The 16,006-nt window shown below is 35.2% G+C and overlaps 1 protein-coding gene across 2 annotated transcripts; it reads right to left on the bottom strand.

Moving 5' to 3' along the window:
- Positions 1–13,071: 13,071 nt before the first annotated feature.
- LOC26529674 (zinc finger BED domain-containing protein 4) lies at positions 13,072–15,508 on the bottom strand. 2 transcript variants are annotated; one of them, XM_047010572.1, is made up of 4 exons: positions 15,451–15,508; positions 15,326–15,384; positions 13,554–14,009; positions 13,081–13,496 (listed from the first exon to the last, which is right to left on the bottom strand). In XM_047010572.1, exons 2-4 carry the CDS (start codon positions 15,353–15,355, stop codon positions 13,296–13,298), a joined length of 687 nt encoding a protein of 228 aa, XP_046866528.1. In that variant the 5' UTR covers positions 15,356–15,384; positions 15,451–15,508; the 3' UTR covers positions 13,081–13,295. The 2 variants fall into 2 exon arrangements, with proteins under 2 accessions (XP_023032510.2, XP_046866528.1); XM_023176742.2 differs by lacking the exons at positions 15,326–15,384; positions 15,451–15,508 and having other exon boundaries at positions 13,072–13,496; positions 13,554–15,171.
- Between the last annotated feature and the right edge of the window lie 498 nt (positions 15,509–16,006).

Below are 16,006 nucleotides of genomic sequence, written 5' to 3'. Positions count from 1 at the left end.
TCACAAAATTTTAATTCATGCGCCAGATATTATTAAGCACGCATTAGTATCTATTGGAGAGCTCTCAGAAGAAGCTGCTGAGGCAAGAAATAAGGACGTTAAGAAGTATCGACTAAACCATACAAGGAAAATTTCACGGGTAGCCACAAATCAGGACTTAATAAATAGGTTGCTTTTGACCTCTGATCCTCTGATTTCTGGTCAAAGAAAATTACCAAGCAAAAAAAACTCATTTTTACCAAAACCAGTGTTTGATTTACTCGAATAGTCCGCAATAATATTTTTGGCTTAATTCATTATTCTTTTATTTACTATTTTTGTAATATCATAATTAAACTAATTATTATTAAACTATTATATTTTTCTACTTAGTTTTGATGCTTTAATAAATGTATAAAAAATAAAAAAAAGACACTTTCTAAAAATTATTTTTTGATAGCCTAGAAGTGAAATGAGAGGGGTTTGAAGTGGTTTATTTATGACAATACAACTGTTTACTACTTATAATATTTTTATAAAGCTAATATAAAAATTTTACTTTGATATAGTCAGTGGAAACATTTTTGGCCGCTAATTTCATACAGTACCGACCACTGTGCAACGCACGCATACACATACAGTTTATGTAGCGTTGCGTCAGTGTGTGTATGCATGTAACAGCAAGCAGCGCTGCCGGCAGAGCTGGGAGCAGAGCCGATTATTATATTGACTTTAACTTGTGTTATATTTATCCGATCACATTCAAATTTTGGGATCTGGGGTTTTATATCCAATTTTATCACATACGTAAATTTCATAGCATACTCCAATTTTTATGAAAACGTTTCTGTGGTCCGATCCTGATGGTTTTCATACTTTATTTTTCCCGGGTAATAAAAAATCCCGAAAAAAAATTTCAGCCCGATAGCTCTTAAGACGGCTGAGTAAAACGCAAACGCACAGACGGACAGACGGACATGGCTATATCAACTCAGCTTCTCATGCTGATCAAAAATATATTTACTTTATGGGGTCGGAAACGTCTCCTTCTGTGCCTTACAAACATCTGACCAATTTTATAATATCCTCTGCAAGGGTATAAAAACCAAAAAGAAAAATCTGAAGTAAATTTGCCCCATAATATTTCATTATAGTCTCAACTGGCTTTCAAGGCAGTTCGGTTCCCGTAAGGTCTGTAATATATTTTACTAATATTCCAAAAAAAGTGTGAGTCTATCAAAAATTCCAAAAACAAAAATCTGAAGTAAATTTGCCCCATAATATTTCATTATAGTCTCAACTGGCTTTCAAGGCAGTTCGGTTGTCGTAAGGTCTGTAATATATTTTACTAATATTCCAAAAAAAGTGTGAGTCTATCAAAAATTCCAAAAACAAAAATCTGAAGTAAATTTGCCCCATAATATTTCATTATAGTCTCAACTGGCTTTCAAGGCAGTTCGGTTGTCGTAAGGTCTGTAATATATTTACTAATATTCCAAAAAAAATTTGTGTGAGTCTATCAAAAATTCCAAAAACAAAAATCTGAAGTAAGTTTGCCCCATAATATTTCATTGTAGTCTCAACTGGCTTTCAAGGCAGTTCGGTTCTCGTAAGGTCTGTAATATATTTTACTAATATTCCAAAAAAAGTGTGAGTCTATCAAAAATTCCAAAAACAAAAATCTGAAGTAAGTTTGCCCCTCAACTGGCTTTCAAGGCAGTTCGGTTCTCGTAAGGTCTGTAATATATTTTACTAATATTCCAAAAAAAGTGTGAGTCTATCAAAAATTCCAAAAACAAAAATCTGAAGTAAGTTTGCCCCATAATATTTCATTGTAGTCTCAACTGGCTTTCAAGGCAGTTCGGTTCCCGTAAGGTCTGTAATATATTTTACTAATATTCCAAAAAAAGTGTGAGTCTATCAAAAATTCCAAAAACAAAAATCTGAAGTAAGTTTGCCCCTCAACTGGCTTTCAAGGCAGTTCGGTTCTCGTAAGGTCTGTAATATATTTTACTAATATTCCAAAAAAAGTGTGAGTCTATCAAAAATTTCTAAAACAAAAATCTGAAGTAAGTTTGCCCCATAATATTTCATTGTAGTCTCAACTGGCTTTCAAGGCAGTTCGGTTCCCGTAAGGTCTGTAATATATTTTACTAATATTCCAAAAAAAGTGTGAGTCTATAAAAAATTCCAAAAACAAAAATCTGAAGTAAATTTGCCCAATAATATTTCATTATAATCTCAACTGGCTTTCAAGGCAGTTCGCTTCCCGTAAGGTCTGTAATATATTTTACTAATATTCCAAAAAAAGTGTGAGTCTATCAAAAATTCCAAAAACAAAAATCTGAAGTAAATTTGCCCCATAATATTTCATTATAGTCTCAACTGGCTTTCAAGGCAGTTCGGTTGTCGTAAGGTCTGTAATATATTTACTAATATTCCAAAAAAAGTGTGAGTCTATCAAAAATTCCAAAAACAAAAATCTGAAGTAAATTTGCCCCATAATATTTCATTATAGTCCCAACTGGCTTTCAAGGCAGTTCGGTTCCCGTAAGGTCTGTAATATATTTTACTAATATTCCAAAAAAAGTGTGGGTATCAAAAATTCCAAAAACAAAAATCTGAAGTAAATTTGCCCAATAATATTTCATTATAGTCTCAACTGGCTTTCAAGGCAGTTCGGTTCCCGTAAGGTCTGTAATATATTTTACTAATGTTCCAAAAAAAGTGTGAGTCTATCAAAAATTCCAAAAACAAAAATCTGAAGTAAGTTTGCCCCATAATATTTCATTGTAGTCTCAACTGGCTTTCAAGGCAGTTCGGTTCCCGTAAGGTCTGTAATATATTTTACTAATATTCCAAAAAAAGTGTGAGTCTATCAAAAATTCCAAAAACAAAAATCTGAAGTAAATTTGCCAAATAATATTTTATTATAGTCTCAACTGGCTTTCAAGGCAGTTCGGTTGTCGTAAGGTCTGTAATATATTTACTAATATTCCAAAAAAAATTTGTGTGAGTCTATCAAAAATTCCAAAAACAAAAATCTGAAGTAAGTTTGCCCCATAATATTTCATTGTAGTCTCAACTGGCTTTCAAGGCAGTTCGGTTCCCGTAAGGTCTGTAATATATTTTACTAATATTCCAAAAAAAGTGTGAGTCTATCAAAAATTCCAAAAACAAAAATCTGAAGTAAATTTGCCCAATAATATTTCATTATAGTCTCAACTGGCTTTCAAGGCAGTTCGGTTCCCGTAAGGTCTGTAATATATTTTACTAATATTCCAAAAAAAGTGTGAGTCTATCAAAAATTCCAAAAACAAAAATCTGAAGTAAGTTTGCCCCTCAACTGGCTTTCAAGGCAGTTCGGTTCTCGTAAGGTCTGTAATATATTTTACTAATATTCCAAAAAAAGTGTGAGTCTATCAAAAATTCCAAAAACAAAAATCTGAAGTAAGTTTGCCGCATAATATTTCATTGTAGTCTCAACTGGCTTTCAAGGCAGTTCGGTTCCCGTAAGGTCTGTAATATATTTTACTAATATTCCAAAAAAAGTGTGAGTCTATCAAAAATTCCAAAAACAAAAATCTGAAGTAAATTTGCCCAATAATATTTCATTATAGTCTCAACTGGCTTTCAAGGCAGTTCGGTTCCCGTAAGGTCTGTAATATATTTTACTAATATTCCAAAAAAAGTGTGAGTCTATCAAAAATTCCAAAAACAAAAATCTGAAGTAAGTTTGCCCCATAATATTTCATTGTAGTCTCAACTGGCTTTCAAGGCAGTTCGGTTCCCGTAAGGTCTGTAATATATTTTACTAATATTCCAAAAAAAGTGTGAGTCTATCAAAAATTCCAAAAACAAAAATCTGAAGTAAGTTTGCCCCTCAACTGGCTTTCAAGGCAGTTCGGTTCTCGTAAGGTCTGTAATATATTTTACTAATATTCCAAAAAAAGTGTGAGTCTATCAAAAATTCCAAAAACAAAAATCTGAAGTAAGTTTGCCCCATAATATTTCATTGTAGTCTCAACTGGCTTTCAAGGCAGTTCGGTTCCCGTAAGGTCTGTAATATATTTTACTAATATTCCAAAAAAAGTGTGAGTCTATAAAAAATTCCAAAAACAAAAATCTGAAGTAAATTTGCCCAATAATATTTCATTATAATCTCAACTGGCTTTCAAGGCAGTTCGCTTCCCGTAAGGTCTGTAATATATTTTACTAATATTCCAAAAAAAGTGTGAGTCTATCAAAAATTCCAAAAACAAAAATCTGAAGTAAATTTGCCCCATAATATTTCATTATAGTCTCAACTGGCTTTCAAGGCAGTTCGGTTGTCGTAAGGTCTGTAATATATTTACTAATATTCCAAAAAAAGTGTGAGTCTATCAAAAATTCCAAAAACAAAAATCTGAAGTAAATTTGCCCCATAATATTTCATTATAGTCTCAACTGGCTTTCAAGGCAGTTCGGTTCCCGTAAGGTCTGTAATATATTTTACTAATATTCCAAAAAAAGTGTGAGTCTATCAAAAATTCCAAAAACAAAAATCTGAAGTAAATTTGCCCAATAATATTTCATTATAGTCTCAACTGGCTTTCAAGGCAGTTCGGTTCCCGTAAGGTCTGTAATATATTTTACTAATATTCCAAAAAAAGTGTGAGTCTATCAAAAATTCCAAAAACAAAACTCTGAAGTAAGTTTGCCCCATAATATTTCATTGTAGTCTCAACTGGCTTTCAAGGCAGTTCGGTTCCCGTAAGGTCTGTAATATATTTTACTAATATTCCAAAAAAAGTGTGAGTATCAAAAATTCCAAAAACAAAAATCTGAAGTAAATTTGCCCAATAATATTTCATTATAGTCTCAACTGGCTTTCAAGGCAGTTCGGTTCCCGTAAGGTCTGTAATATATTTTACTAATATTCCAAAAAAAGTGTGAGTCTATCAAAAATTCCAAAAACAAAAATCTGAAGTAAATTTGCCCAATAATATTTCATTATAGTCTCAACTGGCTTTCAAGGCAGTTCGGTTCCCGTAAGGTCTGTAATATATTTTACTAATATTCCAAAAAAAAGTGTGAGTCTATCAAAAATTCCAAAAACAAAAATCTGAAGTAAATTTGCCCCATAATATTTCATTATAGTCTCAACTGGCTTTCAAGGCAGTTCGGTTCTCGTAAGGTCGGTAATATATTTTACTAATATTCCAAAAAAAGTGTGAGTCTATCAAAAATTCCAAAAACAAAAATCTGAAGTAAATTTGCCCCATAATATTTCATTATAGTCTCAACTGGCTTTCAAGGCAGTTCGGTTCTCGTAAAGTCTATCAAAAATTCCAAAAACAAAAATCTGAAGTAAATTTGCCCCATAATATTTCATTGTAGTCTCAACTGGCTTTCAAGGCAGTTCGGTTCCCGTAAGGTCTCTAATATATTTTACTAATATTCCAAAAAAAGTGTGAGTCTATCAAAAATTCCAAAAACAAAAATCTGAAGTAAATTTGCCCAATAATATTTCATTATAGTCTCAACTGGCTTTCAAGGCAGTTCGGTTCCCGTAAGGTCTGTAATATATTTTACTAATATTCCAAAAAAAAGTGTGAGTCTATCAAAAATTCCAAAAACAAAAATCTGAAGTAAATTTGCCCAATAATATTTCATTATAGTCTCAACTGGCTTTCAAGGCAGTTCGGTTCCCGTAAGGTCTGTAATATATTTTACTAATATTCCAAAAAAAGTGTGAGTCTATCAAAAATTCCAAAAACAAAAATCTGAAGTAAATTTGCCCCATAATATTTCATTATAGTCTCAACTGGCTTTCAAGGCAGTTCGGTTCTCGTAAGGTCTGTAATATATTTTACTAATATTCCAAAAAAAGTGTGAGTCTATCAAAAATTCCAAAAACAAAAATCTGAAGTAAATATCTTACATTTATATTACATTATGCATGTTGCCTTATATTATAATATAATTTTTACCCTTTAGGGACAAAATATAAATAATGGCAAAATATTTTTAAAGTTGCAATGTAAGAAAGTGAAGCATTAATTTTTCTGCTTGTAGCTGCGTAACAAAGCGACATAGTACTGCTTTCGTCAAAAGTCTGTGCAACACTAGCTGTTAGGGATGGGTATCAGAATCAGATACTTTCAGGTATCGATACTTGGTGTACCAAGTATCGATTTTTTGACGCGATACTTCCATCTCGCCGATACTGTAGGTATCGATACTTCTGCAGACGATACTACACGCAATACTGCCGACACCTGGGTCGAGTTTTGATGTACTGTTATCTCTTTCTACTTTCGGCGTGATATGAAAGAGATGAACATACCCAAGATCGATATAGATCATCTGAGTGATCTGAGTTGAAAGCGTTAGTTTGTACATTTCCTTATATGTTGTGTTGTTTGACGTAACCTCTTTTTTGAGTTTTGAAAAATACAAAATGTTTAAACTAAGTGGAGCGAGAAAACATTTTGATATACGTGGAAAAAAAGCTAAGTGCAATTTATGCGGGCGACAATATACTTTTTGCGGCAATACGACAAATTTATGTAAACATTTGCGGTTGCACCACAATATACAGAAAGATGGGACAGCGAAGAATGCCGATGACACTGGACTATCAGCTTCATTTTCGAATTCCGATATAAGATGTATCTCTGCAGAGGTAAACTTTGATTGATCTTTTCTCGTGCCGGATTAATTATGTCTGATGAGGGAAACCGTTTGTCGTCTACTCACCTTCAACAACGACTGTTTCTAGCATCTTTAGATGACGAGTTGTGGTTTCTTTAATTTTTTATTTCAGTTTATTTTGATCTTGGTCACGTTTAAGCAATAAGGAGCAGCTTTGTATCAAAATTCTTTAAAAAGAAATAAAATAATAATTTATGTAAAAAGCCTTCGAAAGTGCCTCGTTTTTTGACCGATACCAGACACCGATACTTGCAAGTATCGATACTTGAAGGCTTCAAGAATCGTGGAATCGATTTTGACTCATTAAAGTATCGCGATACCAAAGTATCGATACTTCACCCTCCGATACCCATCCCTACTAGCTGTTTTTTTACGCACTCAACTTGTACTTCGTGCTCACATCGGCATGCACACAGACGGCCTCACGAGCAATTGCCGAGCAAAAGCACCCGCACGGGCTATGGCATGGCAAAACGAGTGCTTTCGTAAGGTAGTCTACTCGGCTGCCTTTGACTTCGGGTTTACTAGCTCTTTTGCCAGTGCACGTTTGTTTGTCAAAGCAAACGCACTCATACAATTATACAAGAGCTAGTTTGGCAGTAGAGTAGACTACCTTACACTTATTTTGCCATGGGCAATGGGCGCCTACCTCTGTTCTAGGCTGTTCGGCTTTTGCCGATGTTCTCTGGGGTTCCAGGCTCAGGCCATGGTGAAATAAGTACAAGGTGGTCCCGTCGGCAAATCGTACGGTCCTATGCATGAAAAAAAAGTAAACCGACAACTGATAACTGATAACTGACTACGAAGTCGAACGACATTTGAAATAAGACCTCGTCGTGAGCAGCGCTGCTGCCGATGGGACCATCTATACTTATTTTATCATGGCTCAGGCTAGCGTTTGTAATCAAAAAATCTTGAGTTTGACGCATCTATGTATTCTATGGTTAGTGATAATAGGTTAAAATAATAATGTTTGTATACCATACACCCATAGAGTGAAATGGTCTATTAAAGTCGCCAAAATGAATGTAACAGGCAGATTGAAGCTTTTCCGACCCCATAAAGTAAATATATGTATAAATATAAATAAATATATTAAAATAAAATAAATAAATATATTCTTGATCTTGATCTTTATCTAGCCTTGTCCGTTTGTCCGTATGAACACCTAGATGTCGGAGACTATAAAAGCTAGATCAAGTTTATTTAAAGTGTTTTTCTTAAAGATTATTCTAGCTCGAGACAACATATTTGGTATATACATATATGTATTTGTTTAGTAAATGCGTGCATTTTGTATGTGTAAAGATTTTGCCACGCCCCTTGTAATTTGAACCTACCTTGCTACATTGTGCAATGAAATTAGGCACACTTAAATTTGATACTAATATCCCATATCCCAAAGTTTTTCCATAAGGCCGGAGTTGGCCGTTTGCTGGTGGGGGCGTTATGGTGCTCGTATGCTTGGGTTATCGTCCGATCAGTTTGTTGGCCGTATTCTCCAAAATAGCTGAGAGACTATTTTTGCGTAGAGTACGAACAACACTGGACGAGGCCGGTTTGATACCTGATCACCAGTTTGTCTTCAGAGAGTGCCATGGCGATCAACCCAGAGAAGTCAGCGCAGGTTACATTCGCCCTAAAAAGAGGATACTGTCCCCCCGTTCAGCTAGATGGATGCAATATCCCTTCTTGTGACTATGCCAAGTCTCACTCTGGACAGGAGACTGACCTGGAAGTCTCACTTAAAGAACAGGAAGTGCTGGAAGTGCTAATATATAAATCCATCATGAAGCCCATGTGGACATATGGGATCCTAACTGGGGTACAGCTAGTCGCAAAAACTGTGAACTCATACAGACTTTCCAGAACAAAGCACTCAGGATAATTTCGAATACGCATATGTTCACCACCAACAAGGAGATCCACGAGGAACTCCACATGCCCTGGGGCCCAGGACGAAATAGGCAGACTCAGCAAGGCTCATCTGGAGCGTCTCGACAGGCACCCCAATCAGCTGGCCATAAATCTTCTGGACAACAGCACTACCACCCGCCGTCTACGAAGACTTCATCCTTTGGATCTACCAGCCCGCGAGGAGTGTTCAGCTAATAGGCTCCCACCACCAATACCCCTCTCCCATCCACCCACATAACCCTTAACTACCTTAAATACCCTAGTCTTAACGATATTTTTGATTAAACATCATAGTATGTTCATATACATATGTCGTAAATTCAATCCCATAAGTCACTGTCACGCCCCACAATTTACTTATTGTCCACAAACGGACAGATTGTAAATAGGAGATCCCTGTTAAATAAAAAACAAAAAAAAATATGCTTGGGTGGGCGTTATATTGAAATATGCTCGTAAAAAGCATGTGAACAGAATTTTTTTAAAGCTATGTAAATTCATTTATTATTATAAATTTAAAATATTGGTTTCACTGGTGTATAGTTTAATCCAATATTCATGTAATCGAACGACTGTATATTTTCTATTGTTCCTTACGTACGCATTTATTTATGAAAGCAACGATTGTACCTCCGTTATTCGCAACTCGTGCTATGTTCGCGATGTTTCATCGATACATCGAGGTTTTTATTTTCTTGCGGGTACTCGATATCTTAACTTCAATGTTTCGAGGTCTTTCGCATCACAAAAAAAAATTGTCATCACTTACAAACAATTTGCTAGAAAGTAAAAAGCTAGGTAGGTTAAAACTTATAATTGTGTTTATAAACAATGAAAGCAAAAGATTAATTGAATGCCTCCTTATTTTAGGATATTGGTGTTGGCAGTGCTGTAGACATGGACAAATTTCTCAAGGATTTAAATAACAAAGGTAAACATCACAAATGAGACATGTGGCATGTATACTGACTGCAATACTGACTCTAACGATGAAAATTATGAGACACCCTATAAACGAACAAAATATGGGAAGTCTGTAGTTTGGGACTACTTTATAAAATCTTCGAATAGCAAATCGCCAAAGTGCAAAAAATGTGCCAAAACTTACGCAACCAGCGGAAACACAACCAATTTATGGAAACATTCGAAACTCATTCATCCGAATTTGACTGCGTCTGATGTTCGGGGAACGATGGCAGCAGGCTCTATTTCTTCTTATTTTCAAGATAAGTACGTACCGTCATCGCTACGAAAAAATGCACTGGACAGTGCAGTGACATATTCTATAGCGTCGGATCTTCGTCCATATTCATACTTTGCAGACCTCAAATGATCACAGCTTTAAGTACTGTGTTAAAAAATTTCTTTGTGTTCCTGCAACGTCCACTGAAAGTGAACGTATGTTCAGCAAAACTGGACTTATAGTAAGTGAGAAACGGAGTTCTCTCAAACCCAAGCAAGTTGATATACTTGTATTTGTAAATAAAAACGAATGGATCTCAAAAGGAACATATAACAATAATTAGTTACCATTGCTTATGTAAATTAATCGAAAGATATGAAACACTTTATTTTTTGTTTTGAAGTTTATAGTTTATTTTTTTGAATATTAATATTCTTTAAGTGTTATTCTTTAAACGCGAATTTAACTTCTTTTTTACGCTCTAAGTTAAATATTAATTTAAACTTCGATACATCGATACATATCGAGGTTTTTTTTTCAAAAGACTCAAAATATCGAGGTACGCAAACATCGAAGTTTTACCAGCACTAGAGTGGAAGACAGTCGTTGCTCAGCTTCAAATGCATGCGTACTTAAATCACTTACACTTTGACAGCGGCAAGGGACAGTCATTGTTAATAAATAATAATCACACTTTAACCGAATAAAAGATTAACACAGTCCACACATTTATAAACAAACGGTTCTAATAGCTTTTATACATTTCAAATGCCAAATGTTTTCACAAATTTTGTCACTCTCTTTAATGGATTCAAAATGGGCAACAAGTCAAAGGAAATTGATCCCGATTTACGAAATCTTATCGTTAAATTGCGTGATGCGCACGACGCACACGTCTGTCTAGAGAGTTCAGAAAATATTCAATTCGACTGGCTCCGTCAAATCCAAGCCAAGTGCTGGGAGGTCTCCGATTCTGACCGAGCGAGAGAGAAGGGACGTTTTGAAGACTGTGCGACTAAATGCTGGCATATCAGCAACTAAGATTGGTCAGGATATTAGCGAGAGGTTTGGCAAGGATCTTCATGCGGACACAGTGCGAAAAGTTTGAAAAAGTAGTCTTTCATATCCGTGTTGCACGGAAGAAGCCTCTCATATCGAGTGTAAACAAAGCGAAAGTATTTGGTTAGGTAATATTGCTTCGTATTCAGTTTTAAAGTTCTTGAACGCAACAAGCCGAACAAGCAACCAACGAAACAAATGAGCAGTACAAAGACTATGAAGAGTTTTTCTCCATACTTCTAGATCACGAACAATATATGTATATATTTTGAATTTAATCTACTAGCTTTATTCTTCTTTATTTTTATTAGGTAATTTATTTCTTGGACTAAATCATCTAGGGTTTTAAAAATCACTTTATAAACTTATATTCGACTAACTAAAAATTTGTGTTTTGGTATGCTTTGGTACTTCCAAGCAGTGATTAAATTCGTTGAGGTCGTTAAATTTCAGCTGCTTCCAGCTTCTGCTTTTTCAACTTTTTCAAAATGAATCAGTTGCTTCCGAAAGAAACAAAAGTCGAATAGAGTTGGAGAAAACATCGATGTTTTTTTCGATGTATCGATGTTTCGCAATTTTGGAAAACATCGATGTTTGACAGCGACTATCGATGTTTTCTTTGTACACCTTTAGCAAAGAAAAAATCAATTTTTTTAGAAAAAAGCGAGCGTATTTTTCATATTTGCGTTTGTAATATTTTAATTTATTCAGAATTAGTGTTTTGTGATTATGGCATTACGATTGGTGTTGCCAGCCACGTGGTCCTTCATTTGCGAGCCTCTCTTTTTTTGGAAGGTAAATATGAAGAAGTACATATGTATATGTTTTCAAATTTAACGATTATAATTTTAAGGAAAATTAGGGTATGATGAACCATCAAGAACTCAAAGATGTTGCAAATAAGTTTTTGTGCATACCCGCAACATCCTGTGAGTCGGAAAGGACTTTCAGCAAAGCTGACCAAATAATTTCGGACGGACGAACGCGAAAACTTATATCAAACTTTAACATCATGTAAATTATTTAAAATCTATATTAAATAATCTTTCAAATTTTGTAATCCTTCTTTTGAATGAAAAAAACCTTTTTTGTTAACATTTAATTTTTTAATAATGGTAAAATCGTTTCGTTTTCGTTTTAATAATTACTGAATTTGCTTCGTATTCATTCAAAGCAAAAACCGTTAAAAACATCGATGTTTCTCCACCTCTACAGTCGAAGCATGATAACGTATGCTTGCAATAAGTGCGAGTGAAAGGAACATAGTGTTGAGTGCGAGTGAGACGGTGATGTGATTGTTCTTGTCAGCAAGCAAACGTGCACTGAAGTTAAGTGTACACTTCGGAAAACTTCGGTTTCCGACGAGACCACCTAATAATATTTCAACACGGGATGTGCTGTTCGTTTGCACTCATTCATTCGTACGCGATGCATGGGTCACTCGATTGGCAAATACGAGTAAGTGTGAGACCGAGTTTCCAAAGTGGTCGCATTGCCCCGCCAAATCAAGAATAAACACAAACAGCTGCCGTCTGGCCATCCGTCCGTATGATCGCCTAGATCTCGGAGACTATAAGAGATAGAGCCACCAAATTCGGTATATTGTGTTGTGTAGTATGTAAAGTAATTTGAAAAAACACAATTATCTGCCGTAACTTTTTACCTTGTCCAATCAAATTATACTAATATCCAAATTTGATCCAAATCGGAAATAAATAAATTGTTTAAGTATTTTATTTAAAGTGTTATCTGGCAACAAGAGTACAGTTATTGGATCCATATTCTCTTAATGTTTGCTTCTTCGGGGCGTACACTTTACCTATTTTAGAAGCTGTAACCTTTTTAAAAACACACTGCAACATTTTTAACTCTTTAAAAACCACAAAATTATTGAGACAAAACATTCCAAATATCATTTCCATTTCTTCTCTTTCCCCATTCCCTTCTACATGCATGCTGCGATTGGCGCACAGAGCTGGGATACTATCGATAGTGGCCCCACTCGATAGTTTCGCCTCCGATAGTTTAAACTATCGATACTATCGATAGTACTATCGGAAATTTTAAACTAATAAATTTTAATTTTTGGCAAACAAATTCTATATATTTTGTCTAAAAAAAAATAAGAAAAATAAAAAATTCAAATGTCTTAATTTTTAAAAATAAAAAATTATATTATTTTAAATGTGTGTGATGTAACTTAAAATATATATTTTTTCTGAGATCATATATTTCATTTGTTTCTCGCAACTATTTTACAAACATAATATGTTTTAAAATAAAAAAAAATGTACCATTTCAAATGGTTTCTTAAGTTTTTAAATGTGTGTAATGCAACTTAAAATATTAATTTTTTCAGAGATCCTATTTCATTGATCAAACATAATATGTTTTGAAATAAAAAAATGTACCATTCCAAATGGTTTCTTAAGTAAGAAATTGTTATTTTCACAGCTTTAGTTTAATTAGTCTCGTCGTTTATCCATTGGTTTTTTTGCAGGAATATGAGTTGGTTCACATATTTTTCCTTCATTGCAGCTCGCCGGTCTGTTATTATGGCACCCGCCTTGCTAAATATGCGCTCCGATTCTACGGAGCTTGCCGGGATCGATAAGTATTTGGTAGCGCAACGGCTGAGGCCATCAAATTGACTTTCATTAATCTGAAAAAAGGAAATTTTAAAACACATAAAACACAACAAATTGATTCAATTAGCTACCTTCCAAAACTGAAGCGGGTCTGTATCGTGAGCTGCATTGCGCTGTTCAAAATATTGCCTCATCATAATTATTGCGTCCGCCCTATTGTTAGACCGCTTCTCTTCAACTTTTTTTCCCATGAATTTAAATAGAAAGGGTGAATCCTCTGGCAGTTCCTCATCTTCAGGTTGATTTTGTGCTAGTTTTTTTAAGCCGCTCAGCTCGTTCTCCAATTTAATTGCAGCCTGTTGAACATTGCCATCACTTTGAAAGCCCTCCTTCTTAAATCGCGCATCTAACAGAGTTCCAAGTCTAGGATCTGTCCTTGTTTCATAGGGGAACAGTTTTGTTTTAACTTTTTGTATCAGTAAAGCGCAAGTCTCACTGCCAACTGTTGTTAGCATTGTTGGCAAGAGCTCCTCTAAGCTTTTGGTTAATGCCAATATTGCTGGGATTATCAACGAAATGGTCACCGTATTGGCCGCTGATGTGTGCCTTGTTGCAGCTTCGAAAGGCCTAAGAACAGTGCATATATCCTTAATGACACGGAACTGGTCCTCGGATAAGGGAATCGGCGCACCTCGCGATTTTAAAAGAGTCGCTAATAGCGGTTCCCTTACCTCCAAAATTCGTTCCAGCATATAAAATGCACTGTTCCATCGCGTAGGTACCTCTTGCAGCAAATTAAGAGGATTGCTGCTGCCCTGCTCTTCTTTGAATTTGGCTTTAGCGATGGAGCTACTCTTCATAAATGAAACAATTCGTTTCGCGCTAGTTAAGACTTCCTTCACATTTTTGTTTGATAACACATCTTGTACGACAAGGTTCAATGTATGCGCGAAGCACGGCAGGTGTCTTTTTTCAAAAATTTCGCACGCCTTTATCATTACGGGTGCACTGTCGGTCACTACAGTTTGTATTTTGTCGTATATTGCCCATTCATTACAAATTTGACGCAATGTGGTGGCAATATTCTCACTATTGTGATTGGTTTGATCAATTAGTGGCAGTGTGCACAGTACTGCCGTTTTTAAGGAAAAGTTGTCGATGAAGTGAACTGTGACAGTTATATAGCTCGTGTTTGCTCGCGATGTCCAAGAGTCTGTCGTTATAGAGCAATATTCCATTCTTTGCATAATAGCCTTTAGTTTTAGCAATGAATTATTATACATATTTTGTATATGTACGTCTTTTAAAGTTCTGCGACTTGGTAATACATATTTTGGGTCCAAAGCTTTCACAAAATCTTTGAAGCCGACGTCCTCAACAATGCTAAAAGGCTGCAAATCAAGTGCTACCATTCGGGCAAGACACTCATCTATATGTGCCTTCCTGGTAGATGTGGTATTATAACACTCACCGCTCGAAAAATATTTATCCACTTTCACTTCATTTTTTCCATCCTGCAGTACAAGGGAATGGAACCGTTTCAAGTGGTCCATTAAATTTGATGTGTTCCCACTTGTTCGGTATTCCTTTGTGCAGTATCGACATTTTGCATACATCCTGTTTTTAAGATGGTCAAAATGATTCCATACACTTGACACAATTTTCTTTTTTTTGCATGCAACTTCATCATTGGAGTTTCGTTCAGTTAAAACAGTTGATGTTGATGCAGTTGATGTTGATGCAGTTGATGTTGATGCAATTGATACAGTTGCAGTCGATGCAGTTGCAGTCGATGTAGAAGGAGAAGAAGACAAAGCACAATCTTTTTCTAAAAAGTGATCAAATATATTAGATACACATTTTACATACTTTGTATAAAAACACTTACTTGTTCTAGCCACAAATCTGTCCATTTTGAATGAGGAACTGCCATCCATATACTAATACTTCAATATTTATTGACTAAAAAGTGGAGGATAAATGTTTATTAATAAAAATGTACCAAAAAGTTAACACTTTTTCACTTACACGTGTCTATTTGCACTCAAACTCATTGAAGCACCGATAGTCACTATCGACAAATTACCATCGATATATCGGACTATTTAATACTATCGATAGTATCGATAGTGCCATCGATAGTTTTCCCAGCTCTAGCGCACACATACATACAGTTTATGTAGCCTTGCGTCTGTGTGTGTATGCGTGTGCTCTGATGATTTGAGCAATGACATAGTAGGCGGCGCTGCCAGCAGCGTTTGAGCAGAGCCGATGTGTATTGTCGTTGTCTCTTTTTTCCTAACTCTTTACGAAAAGACACAGCGAGCAACTGATTTACCGGTTCTTAAATGAGCTCGCTTGCGCTCGGAGCGAAACTGTTTTTTTTTTCTATTCTGTTTTGTTCTTGGTTGGTTTTTCCAAAACCGTTTTGTCGTGTTCGATGAAAATACAAGTCTTTTGCGTATGTATTTATATAATAGCTCGCAAATAACAATTGAGTGTTTTGCGACGTCTTCAAATAAGTCTCTTTACTGAGTATTTAAAAACAATACTCGCGAGCAGAGTATTGATAATCTCTTCGTTT

Source organism: Drosophila willistoni, assembly GCF_018902025.1.
Source record: "Drosophila willistoni isolate 14030-0811.24 chromosome 2R unlocalized genomic scaffold, UCI_dwil_1.1 Seg167, whole genome shotgun sequence".
In the NCBI taxonomy this organism is placed as follows: Eukaryota; Metazoa; Arthropoda; class Insecta; order Diptera; family Drosophilidae; genus Drosophila; species Drosophila willistoni.
This window is presented reverse-complemented; position numbering and strand designations above follow the sequence as displayed.